Source organism: Strix uralensis, chromosome 9, assembly GCF_047716275.1.
Source record: "Strix uralensis isolate ZFMK-TIS-50842 chromosome 9, bStrUra1, whole genome shotgun sequence".
Classification (NCBI taxonomy): domain Eukaryota; kingdom Metazoa; phylum Chordata; class Aves; order Strigiformes; family Strigidae; genus Strix; species Strix uralensis.
The window spans coordinates 9129892-9150653 of NC_133980.1; the positions used below are offsets into that span (position 1 = coordinate 9129892).

A 20762-nucleotide genomic window follows, 5' to 3' on the forward strand; every position below is an offset into this window, starting at 1 on the left:
TGCTTGTCTTTCATCAGTTTATCAAGCGAAAACAAAGCGACTCAGAACTCTCCTTGAATGACACCAAATGAGGAGCAATGAAAGCAACATTTGCCCCCAACACATGAAGTGTGATCACCTCATGGCTGATACCGACAAGCAGCCTAACGCCCGCTGCACTAAGCACAAGACTGCCACAAAACAACTGCTGCCAGCAGATGTTACGCTAAAAAAGTGTGCATGCAACATATTCTAAGAAACCTGTAGAGCATTCCCATACAAATCAGGTTTATGGATGCTTCTTGCTTAGAAAAAGGAAATTTTGATGAAGAATAAACAGAATTTGAAGATCCTTATTAAGCTTTGTACTTCTTTCTTTACTGAAAACTGCATCACTGAAATGTACAGGCATGTTGCAACAGATTCCTGGTAAACTGGTTTGGGGCATGACAGCTCATACTTGGTTTATTTTCAATGAGTAATTTCAACAACAAATTAGCACATATGGGGGGATCCATGTTTTCAAAAAAATAAATTCAACAGGAAGCAAAGAAATAGGGCTTGTAGAAATGACATCCACCCCTGGAAGGTTTTCTCTTACACTGCGTGCTTATCAAGAGTGGCAGCACAGAAGTCACTTTTAGCCCAGAAACAAGCTTTTCTAATACCTTTAACCCCAACTTGTTGTGCCTGGGTTCTAGAAGTTTGCTGTTCCATTTTTAAAAATCCAAAGTAAGACAGACACACATATACCCCTAGTAACAAAAGACAGGAAACTTCAAGAGGAAATAAAATATTTTGTTCAAGAAATATTACAAATGCATTACATTATACCAATGTCTTACTTTTCTGATTTTTAAACAAATACTCTTGAAAATATTTTAAGCTCCGTACAACCTAAACAGGAGCAAGTATTAGATGTGATCTTTACACTTTATTCCTTTAAAGGAGGAACTTTACTGTGAAAAATAAGCAATTAGCAATTCTTACTCTGATTTGATTTCGCAGTTGCTCTGCCTCCTGCCGTAACTGTTCCAGCTCACTCATCTTCTTCAGTCTCTATTTCTCACACTCCACTGGTGAAGAAAACCTGCCAATGAGATGGAAGAAAAATAAGTTTCTGTATCACTTTCTCCTCTTTAAAAAAAGAAGACAAAACCCCCATGAACCTATATATATTTATTCTGCCTTTAGAAAGGCTTCCAAATAGATACTCCCTTTAGTATACTGTCCAATAAATTTGGCAAGACCCAAGTTATTTCAATTCCTGAATTGCCATGAAAAGCAGAGTTAATTTAAGTCTATTTTGAATATTGAAGCAACTGTCAACAGAACCACCCACTGTACTTTCGTGAATGCATTTGTAGCGCCACTCTTCACAGCCACCCGGAAACCTCTGTCAGTCTTCACCCCAAGATGGCAACAGAGAGCAAAGACTGCAGTGGTCGCCTTAAACATTTACCTTTGAGCTCAACAGTGCTATGACACAAGAACCTTCGGACATGACATCCAAGCCGGCTTTTGTTTTAACTAAAGATGAAAATTTTGAATCCTAGACTACAGCTGAAATGGCAGGTTTTCTGCAATTTTTTTCCCATATTTTCCTTGGGCAAGGCCCGAAGATCTTTTCATTTCAAAAGCACCCAGACAGTGAGAAGGGAGAGTAAAGACAGAACCATCTCTAAAAGGATCCTCATGCTGGTACAGCCCACAGCAGTTCTCACCTAAACAAGGACTCAAAGCAACCTTAATAAAAAGATCAATAAACAGTAAGACCACATGCAAGCACACTTTCAGGTTAGTAATTTTTTTCAATCAGATTTTGCATCTGATTTTATCAGTGTGTTGAAGTTTCCTCAGATCAGTTTTCCTCTTTATCCCCAGTACAGCAGCCATACACCACTACACAGACCTCTTAAGTCTATTCACATACACTAGACTTCAATATCCTTGCAGTGGAAGTAAAATAAGCTAGTAGCTAGCGCACGAACAAGCCAGGTACTTGTTTGTATTTTTCTCATGATAGAAAGAGATAGAAAGGTGACAAACATACACAAATTGGATCATCTCCCAATCAAAATACATCCTAATCGGTAAGAGCAGAGTGGCAACTTAGAAGGTTTAACTAGTATTTTCAGCCATACATAAGTAAACTATGAAGTTCACACCTTTCCTGTCCTTAAACCCACGCTGTTCAACTACAAAGACATTGTAATTCATACATGACTACTCTAGAAGACTACTTTATTTACTATCATCTCCCTATTTCAGAAGCCCAGACTACTTAATATCGCTTAATGCACAGCAAGCATAAAATGTAAGTCATCAACACTAATGTCCGACTTAAAAAAATCAAACATTAAAAACATCACTTTAGCATGCAGGCTAATCACATGCCTTATAGTCTATCGAGTTTAATTACAACCTTAATACATTTGATTGGAATACCAGACCTCTATGAAATAAAGCCCCACTTTCAGTTCCAACGGGGTCAAATTATCCTTTTCAGCATGTTTTTCCTTTTTTTGTTCTAGAACCTACACAAAGGTAACACAGACAAACCAATGGAGTCAAAGGTCTAAAGCAAGACAGCCACGATGCCTGCCAACGTTTCAGTAGTCCTGCGTGCTATTTTTAACAAAAGATAAAGATTCCTAACAGAGAAGTTGATGTATCTCTAATTTTCTGAGAAGTCAGCTTCTGCCCTGTGATGTGCCACACACTTCAGTGCTCTGTAAACAGTAACTTCCAACACAGAATAATTCACCATAAAGAAAATGACATTACTATTCAACTGGAAGCATGCATGGCTGCTCACAAATAGCTAAAGTTAGGACATTTTTTTACTGATAGGTAAAACTGTGAGCATATTAGAAAATTAGCTGTAGCATTGCACTGCACTCAAAGACCATCAATGCCCATTCTGTACTTCAACCGTAAAGTCAGTGTTAATGACCTTAATGTCATTCGTATCAGTACTGTTCCTTGTTAATGCCATTTCTGTACCGAGCTGCACCAGCAGCTAAACAGCTGTTAAGCTTAACAGTTTAAATCATGTTATACCTATACAAGTTCCTACATGGACAAAATCCAGCTTCAGAAGCCTTCTCACCCACCCACCTTTAGCTTAAAAATAAATTCCTAAGCAAATTCAAGGACATTGATCTTTCACACTTTTTCGAAATAATTTTTTTTTTTTGTAGTTGAGAAGTCCTAGCAACATCAGTATTTTCTAAATTTGCAAGGTCATTAGCATTACTGTTCAGCAGAAATGTATCAGTGGTTCAAGGTCAAGCTATACCTCAATGAATATAATGGCCTCCAAGCCAGTACACATTTCTACGAAGTCTAGATTAATTTTAGAACTGGATTATTCTAGCTTTAAGCATTAAAGTTCCTTTCCAGCACGCAGCAGCTGAACAGCAAACTCTGAGATATTCTTAAGCTATACATAAACAGCGGGATACTACAGTAAACAAACTAAGTGCACAGTTTAACTATTAAATTGAAGTGTATCCAACACTGTTGTACTGGCTGGCTGCAGGTCCCAATGCAACTGCTCGTGTGTTCAGACTGATCATCCACCATAAAGTATTTAGCAGAACAGTGAGCAAGATGCTTCCACTTGGGATTTTTACATTTTTTAAAGCACTATTTCGAGGTGCCCACAGAAAATTACAGAAATTGAGGGGGTGTGGAGGAAGCTCTCAGATTCACACTAACTCTGCAAAGTAGCATCTCTAACCTCTTGTCAAACTACTGTGTGAACACCTTACTGATGCCATACTCATGACAGCAACGCAGGAACATAAGCACGTGCTTGGAACTTGCACACGTGGACACATCTGTATCTGTTTTAATGCTTCTGATGTTACAGTGATATGGTTAAAGAGAAGAAAAGAGAGGAAGCCATAGTCAAGATGTTGTTATGTGTGTAGACCATTATCCAGACTAGATTTATTTGCTGTAACATTGGTTTTAAGCGTATCAGTGAGGTGAGCAGTGAAGCACAGCGAGAACACAGAACTGAGATGCCTGGCAGCAATGGCAAAGGAGAGGCTGCATCCTGTAAGCCAGCTCTCAGTGCACAGAAGCAGGTCATCAGTACAACCCTGAAGTGCGCTATTTCCCAATGCTCCCAATCATCAGATAAAAAACAACTTGTTTTTTATCAGATTAAATGCTGGGACTGCTTTTGCAGGGTTTGCAAAGAACAGAAGTGATCTCTGTATTGCAAATTTTTCCTCATACAACAAATTACTGAAAACCTCAGTGGATTCAACTCCAACTTGCACCAGGTTACAAAGGACACATCCCCTCCAGGAAGATCAAAATACTACAGCCAGGAAGGAGCGCTGCTCCACAGCCTGGAAAATTCCTTCTTTTGAACATGAACTTCCCCGGGAGCCTAGCTGTATTGTACTCAGCTGTGCACACAGCAAAGCCATCAGCTCTGCACCTCTATGGGCAGAGAGTTAGGATTCCCCCTGCCATCTCAGGAGACTGAAGGTAACGTAATGTCTGCCTCCCTGACTTACTAATATTTTTAGTAAATGTTTAGTCAGAGAAAAATATTCTGAGTTACCTTAGATGCAGAATACTAGAGGTATCTGCTTTTCAACATTCACAGGCAGAAACCCTGATGAAGAAGCCAGATGCTTCTCTTCAAATGCAATTCATGATGTGCATGATGTACTATGAATAATATCATCTGCTACAGCAGAGAGACCTTGAGGGGATGAGCAACAGGAAGGGGAAGAACTTCTTAATACCATTGGTAGCCAGGGGGTGTACCACTGCATGATACCCAAGTGATTAGGAAATGGGGTCAAGGACATGAGATGCTTCCCATCAGAAGCAGCAATACAGGGAGCTCGTTGTGAGCAGTAACTATTGTGTAACCAAGGCGGCACATCTTTGCCCTCATAAAAGCAATGTCATTTGTAGGCTGAACTGTACCTCACTGCAATTTTTCCTCAGCAGACTTGTACAAGTGAATTTACTGATACTAAAATAAAGTGCATCCCGAGGCAAAATAATTAACTAAGTCAGATTCCACAGCGTATCTAGCATCAGGAAAGCCACTGGCAGGCTTGAGTGCTCCACAGACAAATTACCCCTTACACTATTCCTGATTCAGTAGCAGCACCATTTGCTAAGAGTTTAATTCTTCATGATACGGGCAGGCAGTGACAAATTACCATGGGTTCTTGTCTCAAAAAGTACTTTCTCTGCAACCTGTGGACTCAAACATTGTGGCTGGGAAAACACCCTTTTCTCTGCAAAAGCTGACTCCAAATGCACTTGAGGACACACTGTAAGAAGATTCACTGAGCCCAGGACCTGTGAGACACTGGCGGGTGGCAGGGCAGGACAGAGAGCCTACACGAGCCGGGATGCAGGGAGTTCATCAGACAGGGACCCGCTGACCCCACCGCACGGAGAGGGAGGCTGGCGCAGAGGCCGAGAGCCGACGCAGCTCTGGAAAGCCAGGAAATGGGCTGATACTTGGCAGATTACTCAAAGCAGAATAGTCAGGCACGTAGTGATAGGAACCTTTAGTTCTGTAAAGCAGAGCTATTTCTGTCTCAGAGAAGACTGCAGTTTACAAACTAAGATCCTAATTAATTTGGTTTCTTAAAAAAAAAAAAAAAAAGCAGCATTTTCACTTGCCTCAGCAAGCTTATCTTATTCCCGTGTAAAATCATCATAATAGACAGGAGGGGGAAAAAAAAAAAACCACAAAACCTAGAGAAGGGTAAATACACCCCTCGCCACAACAAAGCATTCCTATTTTCGTGCCAAATATATAGAGATTAAAGGGACTGCAGAAAGAACAATCTGTCTCACTGGATTCTTAAGAGCTATTGACTAAAGAATTATTTAGGTAAGAATTTTATTTTGTATCAAAAAATCAGTCCTTTAGAATTGAAATAAGTGCTTACCTATACATACCAACCTCAGTTTTTCAACCCATGCAGTAAGATCTCACAAGTCATCAACACACAGCAGCAGAAAGTAAGAGAGGAGGTTTCACATAGCTTTCATGTGATCATCCCTACTAGTGATCACACAGGTGGCTAAACATAAGGAATGCTAACTATAGTGCTTTACTAATTATAGGAAGAAGACAGCAAGAAATACTCCAGATCTCTCTCAAGGGAGCTATACTGGTAACTCACACACACATTCAGGCTCCAGTCCACAAAACCTTTATATGCTGAAGTCACTTGTGTAAAGTTACCTGCTTTGTCTTTGGTAACTGCTGACAATGCACGCAGGCTTTGATGTCTCAACAGTGGTGGACTGGGGTTCTGGCTTGGAAGTGGAGCTCTGGCACCATACACAGACTAATACTTTATATATTCACGATGTGCCAAAGAAGATTTTGATAAAACATTTCCTCATTTAGTGACACTAATAAACTTCGGCTGCTTTACCCGCTCATTTATGTCTCTCCAAAGCCATGAATAGAGAAGGAAAACATAGAAAGGTTTTATTTCTTACAGCCTGAAGGGAATGGATTTGACATATTCAAGAATGGTGCAAAATCTATAAGCTTTGACATAGTGAACAAAGCCTTACATAAAGTGAAATCTGCCAACAGCCATTTAAAATAAATGCATTAATGCATGTAGTTACATACCTTCATATATAAAAAGTATTTTAGTTGGAATTTTACGTAATATATTTACTACGGTAGAGCTGTTTGAGGACCACACACACACACTGGGCTCTCCATTGAAGAAAATCAAACATTTAATGCCTTTTTTTACTGTACCTTGGCCCTATGTTGTCTCTCCTCTGTCTCTCAAAGAGACCTTACCAGCTATTCAAGAGACCTTACCAGCTATTCATTTTCCCAAGAATTCTTAGTTCTGATTTGTAGCTGTATTGCATCACTAAACACAGACAACAAAGCAGGGAGCTTTTATATTGGTCAACTAATACTTAAATACAAGCAGAGAGAGGCGTAGTTGAAATAACAGTGTATAAGGGCTGTAATTGTGTCACTGGGTACCTTGCTCTTTCCTTCTCCCTCTCCTCTCAAACCTCTTCAGTGCATCTCCTTCCCTTCTGTATCTTTAACGTACACTTGAGGGGTGCATTAGTTGCAGAACATCTTAGACATTTCAGTAAAGAAAGAGTAATAGTTTAGTTTTAAAAGAAGGTTACCATTTAGGAAATAACCTTGGAAATCCTAACTGAATCTTTTCCTTAAGATTTTTAAATTTTCATTTTGTATGATGGAATTAATTGTCACTCTTAATTTCCAAGCCCCCAAGCACATGTAAAGGAGAGTTGTCCCATATTCAGGGCCTCTGGTCTCCCCAAGAAGAAAACAGGAAGCAGCCTGGGTGTGACCTCGCTCGCTGAGGTCAGCGCTATTGTTGCACTTCTGCACATTTTGGAAGTGTTTTAAAGTGATATGCCTCCATTATAGCTTTGGTACAAAAACAGGAAATAATCAACCAACGCCTCTCAAGAGGAAGGGTATTAGCAGAACTTATTTAAACACCCATTTCTCTAACAGATACCACCCCCAATTTTAAGGAACCGATTAATGTATATACTCAAAATCACATATACAGCTGGAAAGGAGAGGTCACAAAGGAGACCCACAAGAAAACAACAAATCAGTGGGACATAAAAGTAGTCTTGTCACTTCGTGTGCCAACATGCCCCATGCAGTTACATCACGAATACAACCCCACCCACGAACTGTGTGGCAGAAGCAGTTTCAAGCCAACAATATTGCTCCTTCCTTCCTCCGCCAAAACACCTCGTACCCCTACACATCATAAAGAACAGAAGTTTGTGCCATTTTATACACACAGAGCTACTTCGCTTGTGATTTTAATATAACTTTGAAATAAACCCTGCTACAAAAATGTCTGTATTTACCGCAGTAACTACTTGGAGTTATTAACAGAAGTAATTTGAGTCAGACAAATATAAACATCTGTCTTCACCTTCAGACTTCAGCACTCTAAATATCAACCTTTGGTGTTTTTCACTAACAGAGGAGAGCAGAGGAAGCAGCAGCTTGAAGGCGTCTTGCAGTAGTGTTGCTGGGTTTAGAAGTCAATGCCATTTTACCAGCGCTGCCGACACTGCGCATGCACAGCTTGCAAATGAGAGAGCAAACCCGCACGGTGATCAGCCTTAACAGATCACGATACATCTCTGCGTTTGATGACTGGTTTGATTATGGTTTCCATGGAAGACAAATAGACCAACAAATACTGACCTTGTTAACAGCTGTCACAAAATAGACAAAGGAAATCACAGTGCAGAAATTAGAGTGAAATAATTCTTAAGTTTACTACTGAAAAATGATCAGTGACTTTAGACTTTTACCCTTCTTTAGACAATAAGCTGATGGTTCACTAGACTGCTGTCTTAAGCTCTGAGATATGAGAGTTTATTTCTAAAACCCAACTTAAAGTCTAAGCCAAGTACATTCATAAAACATGTACAGAAAGCCCCTACTCTTCCTTGCCCACACACACGAGATTCTAGAAAAAACTCAAGAAATTCAGTGTTAAGCATAAGGCTGAGAAAAGCACAGGAAGGAAGGAATATTTAAAAGTCATGAATATTTCACAGTCCAAAAGAGCGATTTTTCCAAAAGTAACATTCTTGCATCTTATATTCATAATGTTTGTTTCCAGGTCAAAATGTTTTGGTACGTAAGCACAGATTTATTTTTATCACACTCCCGGCAAACAGAACTTCATGTGAAATTCAAATTATGTTGTCTTTAGTGACTATAATAATGATTCTCCAGTGAAAATTTGGTTCACTGACCACAGACCACTCCATCACTGAACAAATTATTACTGGTTTTGCAATTCAAAATGTGTAAGAAGCGGTAAGAAAGATCTCAATGAAGCAAAAAGATATTACCCTAAGTAACAACACAGAGATGGTTCCAGTCCAATTTCTTCCTTGGGGACAGACAGGTGGACACACACACAGGGTGAGCTGACGTACTACATTATTTGCCTCTTCAACTACCCAGCTATACCCAGAAGCTATTCTAACAAGTTTTGCTATGAAAAGTGTACTGTAGAGTGACAATTCAAAGTCATTTTTAAAGACCACTTACATTTAAATCCATCTCTAAACAAGTTTGATTTTGGATTTAAGGGGCTAGTACATTGATATTTACTGAGGTGGCATAGCACCCTTGCATCTTGTAGCACCAGTGTTATGCATACAAAATCTGGTCTGGCACCTACATGCACAAAAGATTACTTAGCAGCCTCCTGTTTTCTGAGAGCATGCAGACTGCACAGTATGCATAAAAGGCACCAAGTACACAGAAAATTTTAGGTTTAAAGTCAGTGGAGAAGATACGCATTAAGAGAAAAGTGCGTTGATTCAACTACGATGACTATTCACTTGACTGAAATAATTTCTGGCTGAGAGTTTTTGAAAGTGGAGCATTCTGAAGACACTTCAGGAGCAGAAAGCCCAGCAGTACCAGTTACACATACACATTGTATCCTTTCAAATGTATCACACCAGCTTGGGGAAAAAAAAAAAAAAGCATTTGATCTATACATAGTCTTTAGCACCCTTCCCTCCTCCTCACCATTCAGCACCACACACATACTCCCTTGGTACCAAAGTTACAGCGAGGCATTATGCAGTTCACATAATTATGCAGCTGTAACATTTAGCATACAGCTGTACTCTTTCATAAGAAAAGAAGGGAATATAAACATTTGCTTTTTTATACTGATTATCCAAAGATCAGATAAAACTATTGCCCTCAGGTCTAATTTTAATTTAGCTTTTGGTTCACAATAGATTTCTGGTCAATTATTTGTAATTGAAAGCCATAAAAATTAAGTTCTCTTCCAGACTAGAGTTCAGGCTACTTTAGTAGGTTTTTCTAAGTTTTTTTTTTTGAGATGCACATTATCATAGGCCTCACTTTACAGAAAGCCACTGAATGATTAGAAATCCCATACCAGAAAGTGAAAACCCTAAGTACTGTTTTTCACCCCTACTAATACAAGTATGGGATTAAGAGTACACAGGCTATGTACTTCAGCTAAGACTTGTGATGAGATTGATATATCTAACCTATACTCTTTTGAACTGCTTTTGATGTTTCTCATGCAGTATCGCCTGCTTTCAAATGGTCCCTTATTAAAAAAGAAACTAGACCAAATATTTAAGGAAGCCGTCATGTTAAAGCAGTATGTATCACTGGGCTTCTATCCTCACACTTGCAGGGTTCTCAAAATAAAGGCTGTCTTTATAGTAGGAGTATTTTTAACATACTGATTATATCTGGCACAAAACTTTTAGGCAAGATAAAAACCTTTCTTATAAAAACCCTATCCAGATAAAGCTGGCATTATTTAAAAGGAACATGTAAATTAAACTTGTGATTCATTATTTTTCACGCCTTTAGAATGCATTAAAATCCAAATGTAATTGTAGAGTTCATAGCCCAAAAAGAAAAAAAATAAAATATTCAGGTCACATAAACATACAGAATAGAGTAGCCAAAAGTCAGAAATTACCCACCTGCCTACTGGAATGAAAACGCCCTAGATGAAGTCTCCAACAGAAGAGGATAGAAGAGAAACAAAATGCTGAAGTAGTACAATATTTCCACCAGAAGCAGTCTTCCCCGAAGTGTCACTTTTTTTTCTTAATACAAGAACTTTTCTGTGAAAGTGTGACACTCACTAGGTTATAAATAGCAGAACTCCACTGTGGAGACAAAGCCTAAGGTTATAAACAGGAATGTATTTGCCAGGCACCGTGGCCACAAGAGAGCCCACGGCTCCACAACCTGCTTTGCTGGAGGTTATCTTTCCAATCCACTGAAAATTCTGTTCTTGTAAATACTGCCTAAGTATCTCAAAGTGAGCTGGGTCAACAGCAGCCTCTGCTTCTAGCCTTCACGAAAGAGCAGATGCTGTTCTAAGTCTTTTGGTTTTAACGTTTGGGATACACATACTACCATTTTGGAGTTTTTATCAGCAGTCATGACTGAAAGATGAGTAAAAATGGCTATATATTCTTAAACTTCTGCTTCCAGAAGCTAAGCACAAACCAAAACAGTATCTGACTCAAGGAAAAGGCAAACATTAGCCATTCCAATGAAACTCTCAAGCAATTTAACTGTCTGCTTAGGATGTTGGCCTTTCAGCTGTCGTCTTGTTTATTACTATAAAGGTCTACAATTCAGGGCCACAAGGTTTCTGTAGAGATTGAGGACAGAAAATTGCTCAAGTTTCTGAAACACCACCACTAGGAAAAGTCAATTTTCTTTTCTTTGTTTCATCCCTTTTCTAAGAGCTTATCTGGCTTTTCATGCCCATCTATTTGCATCGATAACAAACTATAATAGATGAGAGGAAAAAAAAAAATGCCTTAATGACTTCCTGTCTTCAGCTACCTGACCTTCCCAATTAGCTGCTTTTTCCTGAAGTGTGGAGAACAGCAACTAAGTGCTGGCATTGTTACATACTCTTTTAGAGTGCTTTTATTTTGGACTTTTATTACATTTTTATCCTGCTCTATGGAAAAAAAAAAAAAAAAAAAAATCTACCTCACTCTTTTGGGCTGCTTCTAAAACAAAAGAGGAGTTTTCCCCCTTTCTGTTGCGTTAACTTGGAAATTAAGTGTGTGTCTGTAGCACCCAAAACAATAGTTTTACTTCCTGACCACCTCATTCTCCATACTTTGGATCTGCAGAAGTTTCTTGCCCCCCAAGTGTCAGTCAGCAAGATTAAAAATAGGCATTTAATGTCCTATAAAATGATGCAACACTTCCCTGTGGACCACTGCTCTTCTCCCCTAAGATTGTTAGGAGCACCCAACATCCCTGCTATGTCCTTCCTACTGTTCCAATCAAAGGAAAATGGTACTAACGTCACTATTAGTTTCTTGAAATTCTAGGGGATCTGGACTTAATGTCTTCTTGGAAACTTTGCTGTACTGAACTCTGCTTATTTTACCAAGTGTTGAGACTGCTACAAAACCGGATCAGCTCTTCTACTTCCTTTCCTCCCCATCACCACTGTGCACATGTAAATGAAAGGACTCTGGTTTGCATTCTCACATAGCAACACAAGATAAATACATTTGCTTAAACCCAATTTATAATTAATTAATTTGTTGCCAATTTATAAATTTTTTTCGGGGAAAAAGCTTTTATGTAACCAGCCTACCTAAAACCCAATATACAACAGAATTATTAATTTTTTAGTACTCTGACATTACATTGCACTGTCAAAATCTTTAAGTCAAATCACCAAAACTGATCAAAGTCACCAGATATACTGAGGCTCTAAATTTACACTGTGTTAAATCAGATTCTGACAAGCGTAGCATCTATATATGCAATCTGAATCTTTCAGCTCAGTAACAACTAAGCTCAATTTAAATCAAGAATCTAAAGGAAGGAAAATATCTTCCTTTTCCAAACTAGGGATAAAATTGGTTTATGTGAACAATCACTTAAAGCAATCAGTCATGACAGAAAGGGTCACCAGAAAAATACTCCGATCAAATATTTCTTTTAATCAGATCAATTTTAAATACCACGTGTTTTAACAATAGCTCATAAATAAGCATCTTTAATGCTAGACTTTAAATGTGTACAAATATGGCATAAATTGCATTTTATTATATAAATAGAAAATGACACAAGTGCAATTTATGTTAGAAATAATTACTACAGTAAAAGAATATATAGGGCAGCAAAAATTTATACAAAAATTAACCAAACAAGAATCAAATCATCAAGTTATCCTGAAACTGCTTGGGTGCTCTGTGCTAGACTAGATGCTGACCACCTGAAATAATAACTGCACTATGAAAACAAATTGAACAGGTCCAAGAATATTGCGAGGAGGTTATTTGTTCATGTCAAAGACACCAAAGCCAGTCATCAAGAGCAGATCCAAGGTCTTCAATCTCATTTAAGAAACACAATCCATCCCAGGATTGATTTAATGATTTTATTTTGTTCCTCTCCCTCCCATTTGAAAATTAAAATCTCGTAATTTTAATCTTAGCATTACTCAGCTCTTTTAATGTTTCAAAACAGTAGCAATCATAATGACTCAAACACTTGGCTTATGTTGAAAATCCATATGATTAATATTTGTCTGAGATCTAACATAAGAAGGAGGGAAAAGCTACAGTTTCTGCAAACTGGCAACCCTATTTTGCCTCCAAATAACAATTTTTATGTAATAGGTGGAAGCTGAAAGTGCCTTTTGCTCTACATTACAGTCAGGCACTTCTATGCTTTCCCTTCCTTTCCAGTTTAAGTCATTTCAGAAGGCAACAGACTGCAAGAGTTATAGTAATTGAACCAGAATTTGTTTTACTGCATGTCAGCATTTCACATGCTTTTGGAAGCCGAGACATCTTAAAGGAAGTGAAACTGTCTTCACTGCATAGCACAACTATTTGCTAGGCAATGTCCCTCTGTATTTAAGTCTAGTTTTTATAAGCCTTCAGCTCAGTTCTCATTATGGTTATTTCCCCACACTAACTACAGCAATTCATAATAATCAGAACATCGAACATCACTGACTGCATCCAAACTGACATCCATTCAAAACATTGAGAACTTCACTTCTTGGTCTTTTGTTTCAGGCTCTCTGCAAAGATGGACTGTTTCATTGTTCACACGATGCTGAACACATTAACACAATCCTAAACCGTACAGATTTTTAAAAATTAAAGCTGCAGTTTTGTATAGCACTGCCTCGTTATCTAGAAAGCTCTATGAAGCTCTCTGCCCTAGTATCAGATATCAAACCACAACCTTAAGAGAACAGCATACGTTCATGTTTTTCACGATCATTTGCTTTAGTTCTGCTTAGCATCTTTCACATAAATTCTATTACAAAACACTGGGTTGCAAAACACAGAGGTTTCATACAAGAACAGAACAATAACAACTAAATTTAATTACACACTTCAGAAGATGAAATAAGTGACAGGTCTGCATCCAATTAGAGGAGAGAAAAATTTTGGTGGAACTTGAAAAATATTTTCTTGATTACCAATACTGTGCATACTTTCTAAACAGCAAGTTCCAGGCACTTGGGAATTGCATTAATCTGAGCATTGATATTCTCAGACAGTATTAAGTACAAAACACAATCACTGCATTATCAGTGTCCCTAAGTATTTACATTCCATGAGCAAGCATCATATATCAAGCTTAGAGATTCTGAATTTCCTACTAGTTTGATAAGACCTTTAAAAGTGACTCTTAAGATAAAAACCAATAAAACAAATGACTCTGTCTTCAGTGACACAGCAGTCTTAATTTATGACTGGCACAGAAGACAGGAACTGAGGAAGATATACAATGCACTGCATATTGTGGGTTTTTAAATTTTTTTTTTATTTCTTACTTCATCTTCAAAATCTTATATTGACAATTTTTGTGGCATTTTTTAAAAGCATAATGGTCTAGGCGAGAACTATGGACAGTTCTGTATTCAAAAATATTTTTACAAGGTTTTCTCATCAGGTTTTTGAGTCCCAGGTTTTTCTTTAGAAACTGTTTGGAAAATAAAATACTTGTACAAATTAAACACTAGATACATTAGTACTCAACTAGGTAACAAAGATATAGTTGAAACTTTCATTATCCAACATAAATACAACAGATGACATTTGTAGCCATCTTCTACTTAAGATTTAAATGACCTGAACAGTCTATCAAGACCAACTTTCAAGCACTTGGGAAGGGGTTAAACAGGAGATAGAGCATCAGTTATTTGCTGTACCACTTTAACAATACAGAATGCAGAAAGAGACATCCCTGTAACCTGAAACTCAAATTTTTAATGATTAACAGACAAAAGGTATTATTATAGCCTTGTTTCTCAACATATGAAATATGTATAACTCATCTACATTATCCACTGTAAAAACTACTAATTTTAAATAATACATAATTAAATATTGACTTTATTTTGCCATATGAGACACACAGTGAGACGCATCCAAGTATTTATGATCTCCCTCTTTTTTCTAGCCCCCTTCTTCCAAGATACAAACAGTCTGTTCTTTAGAAGCACAAATTAACTTCACCACAGGTATGGTGCTTAAGAATCACAAACAAACATTGCAAAAACCCACTGAAGATTCCCAACCCATTAAAAGTCTGTCAGGATTATAAGGGTTTGTCATGTGGTTTGTTTCATTTTGATTTGTTGATATAGTCATTATTACTGTTAACATTACTTCAGACTTTCCCCAACTTTAACCAGCAATTACATCTACTATATCTGTCACTTAATTGTCAGATTAGTGACCATCTTTTACATCAGTTCCAATACTTCTAGTAGAAGTCAGAGAGCAACTTCAGGTTTTCCTCTGCACACTCTAATGACTGACATCCCCCAATATTCCCACCACTCCCCACAAGAACTACCAAAAGATCTCTGGAACCTCTATTTATACTTAGGGAAGTATATGAAATTCTGGAAAGCACATCAAATGCTCTTGTGGTTTACTCTGTAGGTGAAGCACTGCAATCCCTACAAACCAGAATGAGCTTGCGCTGACAACTGGCAAAAGAGGAAAAGCACCCAGCTGCCAGCGGGGAACTGCTTCTCACCGAGCAATCGCTCTGATCTCTCAGTTCAGATTCTCAGTAAAAAACGGGCTAAGCATTTTTCAAAGCAGAGACCAAACTCGAACACAGAACTCCATTGAATACATAAAACCCACCAGACTCAGAAAACTCCAGTTTTAACCTCTTCCAATGACCTTAAGGTGGGGTTTAGAGGTTGGTTACCTGTTTCCTCTCTCTAGACCATTTTGCCACTCTTTTCCTTCCTTTCCTAACACTCTCTACCTAGCAGAGAAGAGTTACTATTCTGTTATTTCAGAAACTGATTATATATAATGAAATTAAACTCTAAGCAATCTTTTCCTCAACTCATACTAAGCTTTGAGACTTACCGTGCTCCTACCTCAGAACTGAAAACCAGCCTGGAAAATCATACTACAATAATTGGCCTAATAAGAAGACAACGTGTCTATTCCCGAACTGTATAATTAACAGGAGGGAACAGATCAGAGGCTTATTTTGCATTAGTTCAGATAATATTACAACATAAACTAAACTAGTTGTCTACCAGATGCAAGCAATTTGGATGCTTTTTACAATTTCCAACGGAGACCAAACTAAAAATTAAAGAAGCTGATCACCTCAGAAATAAGTGCAAATAAATAAAAAAAAGCAGATTTGGAAAAAAAAATCTGGATGTGGAAACCAGCAATACCTACGAAGTATGCCACAAAAATCATCTAATGACTTAGCACTTTTCCTAAAGACGGGGAGTACCTTCAGATTTACCCTTGTCACAACACTCACGCAACGCACGCGAGTCACAGCCCCTTGCCACAAGGCGAATGACGGAATGCTGAAAACCTGGCAAGTTCTAGATAGGTATAGAAAAAAAAGAGAGAAGAAAGGGAAGAGTTTCCCTACATATTCCATAAACCTGGAAACTGCCTGCCGCTGCCACCTGTACGGCCTTTTAAATCCAAATTGCTGGGCTAGTTGACCCTGTTGGGACGGCAGGAGCATTTCGAAGCCCCCATACACAGGTCAGTGTGCCACCTGCGCTGCTGATCCCAGTCTTTTCAGCGCCAAGTCTGTCCTTGACGACCCCCAGCAACAAGAAGGTACTTCCCAAGCGGGAAGGGGTACCTCAGCCCCGAGACCATCTCCCTGCGACCTACACCGACGGCTGCTCCCACAGCCCGCACAGCGGGGTGGGGGGTCCCGCCGGCTCCCTTCGGCAGAGCGCGGCGGGCTCGGGGCCGCCGACGCCCCCCCCCCCCCAGGCGGCTGAAGCCACTCGCCCCGTTTCTCGCCCCCCAGCCTGGGGAAACGAGCCTCCCCCTCCCTTCCGCCCCCCTCCCCAGGCCGCGGCGCCGCGGAGGCCTAGCCCTGCCCCGACACCACCCTTCCCCGCGGAAGCTGGGCGCGGCGCCGCGGCATGCCCGCGCTCCGGGGCGGCGAAGGCGGAGGGCTGCGGGTGGGGGGAGAACGGGACGGGAAGCAGGAGATGCCGCCCACCCCCGCCGGGCCCGGCCGCTCCCGGCGGACCCCGGCGCCCGCAACCCCGAGGCGGGACCGCGCCCCTCACCCGCCTGCCGCCTCAGGGCGGCGCCCTGACGGACCCCCTCTGCCCGCGGCCGGCACCCGACGGGAAGCGCAGCCCCTGCAGCGGGGCTTTACCTGCTGGCGGGGTCACAGCGGCGCTGCCGGCCAGGCTGGGGCCGCTGCTGGCGGCGACGCCCGCGGCCGCCTCAGCGCTCAACCCCCGCTGCGGCTGGGTTCTCCCCGCCGAGCGCCGCCCCCTCCCCCCGGCGCTGCGGCGCGGTGGTGCCGCCCATGCTCCCCCCTTCCCCCCCCCCCCCCCCCCCCTACCCCGCCCGCGGGATGGGGCCGCCCGCGAGGGGCGGGGCGGGGGCCGGCGGGCGCGGGGCGGCTGCGGCGCTCGCGGGCGGCCCCCGCCGGGCTCTGCGGGGGCGGCGGCGGAGGGGACGCCGGGGCTTCCCGCCGGCGCGGCCCCGCGGCCCTCCCCGCGCTGAGGGGCGGCGGTGGGGGCGAGCCCGCCCCCAGGCGCCGCGGCCCGAGCAGCCGCTGGAACCTTCCGCCCGGCCCCGAGCGGCCGCCGCCCTCCCGCCGTCCCTCTCCTCCGCCCCGCTTGCGGTCGAGCGCGGCGCGGGGGCGGCCGGCGCCGCCGCCGCCGGACCAGGAAGTGAGGCCCGCGGCCCCCCGCGGCCCGGCCCCGCCGCCGCGCCCCGCCCGGCCGAGGCTCCCCCACGCCGAGGCACGGAGGGGACACCGCCGGCCGCCCCCCGGGACCGGCCGCCGCCCTCAGGCGGCCCCGCCGAGCCCCGGGGAGGACGGGCAGAGCCGCCCGCTGGCCAGGCTTCCATCCCCCGCCGGCGGGGGCCCGGCTCTGCCGGCATCCTCCGGCCCGCCGCGGCCCGGGCGGGAAATACCTGCCGGCTCGCCGCCGCCGGGTAACGGTCCGCACGGGTGTCACCGAGCCGCCGCCTCCATGGCGCTCGGTCGCGGCGGGAGGAGCTCCTCCCCCTCCCGCATGGACCCAGCCAACGTGACGGGCCGTTGCCATGGCTGCGCAGCGCTGACGTCAGAGCGCTTAAAGAGACAGCGCCCCGAAGCTCCCGGCGCCGAGGCCTGCCCAGCCCGCCGCGGCCTGGCGAGGCGAGGCCGGGGTCCGTCGGCCGCGTTCGGGGCGGGGGAGCCGCGGCGCCCGTGTGAGGGCCCCAGAGCCTGGCGGCACCGCGGGGAGGAGCCGAGCGCCGCAGGGCCCGCGGCGGGGCTGAGGGCCGGCAGCGGTCCCGCCCGCTGTCAGGACGCCCGCGGGGCGGGGGGGGGGGTGTCAGAGGAACGGCCGGCGAAGCACAGGGCACCCCGCGGGGTGGCGGGTCGGTGCCCGCGCCCGGGGCGGCGGCCGGCGCGCTGGTGTCCGCCGAAGCGTTAGCGCAGCTGCGGCCACGCCGCCTCCACGCGGAGCCAAGGGGAGCGGGCGTTTGCCGCGCAGCCTTTAACCTCCCCCCGGCACCCAACCGGGGCGGCTGCTGCTCAGCGGGCCCCCAGCACTTGATGGCCGCGTTGCCTTGTTCTGTTGGAGTGGCCCCGGCCTGGCCGGGGCTGCAGGGACCTGTGGAGCCGCCCATGGGTGTTGGGAAGCGACACCAGGTGAGGCCCCAAACTCTGCGTGTGCAGCTGCCTTCTCGTGAGCTGCCCAGGGCTCTGCGGACCCGAGTGATGGAAGCCCTCTCGCCCTCGGCACCCAGAGGGTTGCTGTGTTTCCCATTGATTAGTAGCAAGAAATAACCGAACTTTGCAGTAACAAGGTAGAAGGGATGTTGCACGGATACTCAAATCTCGTTTATTCCTCACAAAGCTCCAATCCCACATCCCTTAATGGCACACATCCTTACACGGGCAGAAAGACCGTCAGAGACTGACTGCCAAGGGTGTATCGGTGTATCCACATCCTGTGCTCAAATTACAATCAAACTGACAAACAATCACAGCCAAGGTGAAAACTAAGAATATACAGAATAGCTAATTTGTGGGATGCTCTGGACACACCTTCTCTGAGTCTTGCTTGCTCCACTGCCCTTGATGCGGCAGGGACACCTCTGTAGAAGCCAACATAAGGCAGCCCTGGTCAGGACTCCAACACTAAAGATGGGACACCTGCATCATCCATCTTCTCAGCATGGGTCTGACACACCATCAGCACCACAAAGTCTCGAGATTTTTGTAAAATATTTTACATGAGTATCATAACTACCATGGGTAAAGCAATCTTTGAGCTATTAGTGTATTACTGATAAATGGCTCAGTGTTAATAGTAGTACATACTGGAACATACAGTACATACTGTAATGAAGCAGCTCATTGCTTACCTTAAATCAGTTTTAGAAAACATTTATGCACTTCCCTTAACTGACTCAAACCTATTATCTTAATAGCTTTGTCCTGGTTGCAAAGCCTACGTTGTGCTTTCCCGCACTGCATTACATCTGTCCTCTGTTTATCCAAAGGACAGATGTCATTCAGCAATATGTTTACTTTGCATTTAATGAGTGATCACATAGCAAAAATCAACAAGGAATGGGTTTGATTTTGTTGGATCATACTTGAAGAGGAAAAAAACTTTCTCAGAGTCACTATATCACTGTATAAGTCACTTAACTTTTCATAGAAGGGAGAAATTGGCACAAGGATAGTTCTCCCTTAAACTATGCTTATTCCCTCATATTTTTCTTAATTCAATCCTCAGAACTCCTGAGTAGTGATTACTGATAAGATATGGTCCCAGAATGAGCACATCATTTCTCATCTTCTGTTTTGAAACAGCTCTGGAAAATAACAGGCAGTAAGCAAAGCCCCAGAAAAGTTCAGATGGTATTTAGGTAGTTACATATTATGAAATTATCAGTCTTTGTCCTTCCAGTGGAGCAAATTAAAACATTTTATAAAAATGACATAATTAATCCTCATGACTCATTTGGGAGATGGGGAAGTTTCTTCAGTTGCAGACTGGGAAAATGAAACACACAGGACATGGTTCTCAGCAGGGGAATTCATCTTGCAGGAGTGGCATTGCTGCAGCTGTGGTGGTCCAAGGCTAACAGCAAAGCAAAGGTTGCAGGGAGGAATATCTTTTCTTAGATCTACCAATACAAATAAAAGAAATTGCCTCTCTTTATATAACTCATTTCACCCATTGTGTAGTCTGTTTAGTCATTTATTATATGAATAAGTTATGACTTCCTAATGAAACAGAAATCCTCAGTCCTGATACTGGTGATATTTTACAACTAGTTGTTACCCAGTTCTGCTTCTGATCATTGGTTTCATATGCCAAGCCCTACTCTGCAAAATCAGAGCTACCCCAAATGGAGCTATTCTCAAGCCAGTTCCACAATATGTTTCCTATTATTTTAGAATTTTTATTAAGGAATCAATTCGTCCTGCAGTGAAAGAGAAATGTTGAGATACAGTGCCAGGTGAGTTTTTAAAATCAGTATCTAGATCAGCTTCTCTAACATGTTCTCTTTGAATTATGAGTTGCTACAGCCAACACAGCAACTTTGGTTTCTGATAGATTAAACGCTACTGAAGGTCCCCAGCACTTGGATTCCTGCCCGATGAGTCTGAAACATCTCCAGGGGGAAGGTAGAGGACAGGAACCTGTTTGGAGATTGTG

At 42.8% G+C, this 20762-nt stretch overlaps 1 protein-coding gene across 1 annotated transcript in view; it reads right to left on the reverse strand.

The window, feature by feature from the left end:
• The window catches only part of GNB4 (G protein subunit beta 4), a 32564-nt gene extending 14445 nt beyond the window's left edge, over nucleotides 1–18119 (reverse strand). The window contains exons 1-2 of the mRNA XM_074878553.1: nucleotides 18013–18119; nucleotides 970–1069 (exon numbers count right to left, since the gene is read on the reverse strand). Coding sequence (XP_074734654.1) covers nucleotides 970–1026 — 57 coding nt within the window. The 5' untranslated portion in view covers nucleotides 1027–1069; nucleotides 18013–18119. The remainder of the gene's footprint in view (nucleotides 1–969; nucleotides 1070–18012) is intronic.
• Nucleotides 18120–20762: the final 2643 nt, after the last annotated feature.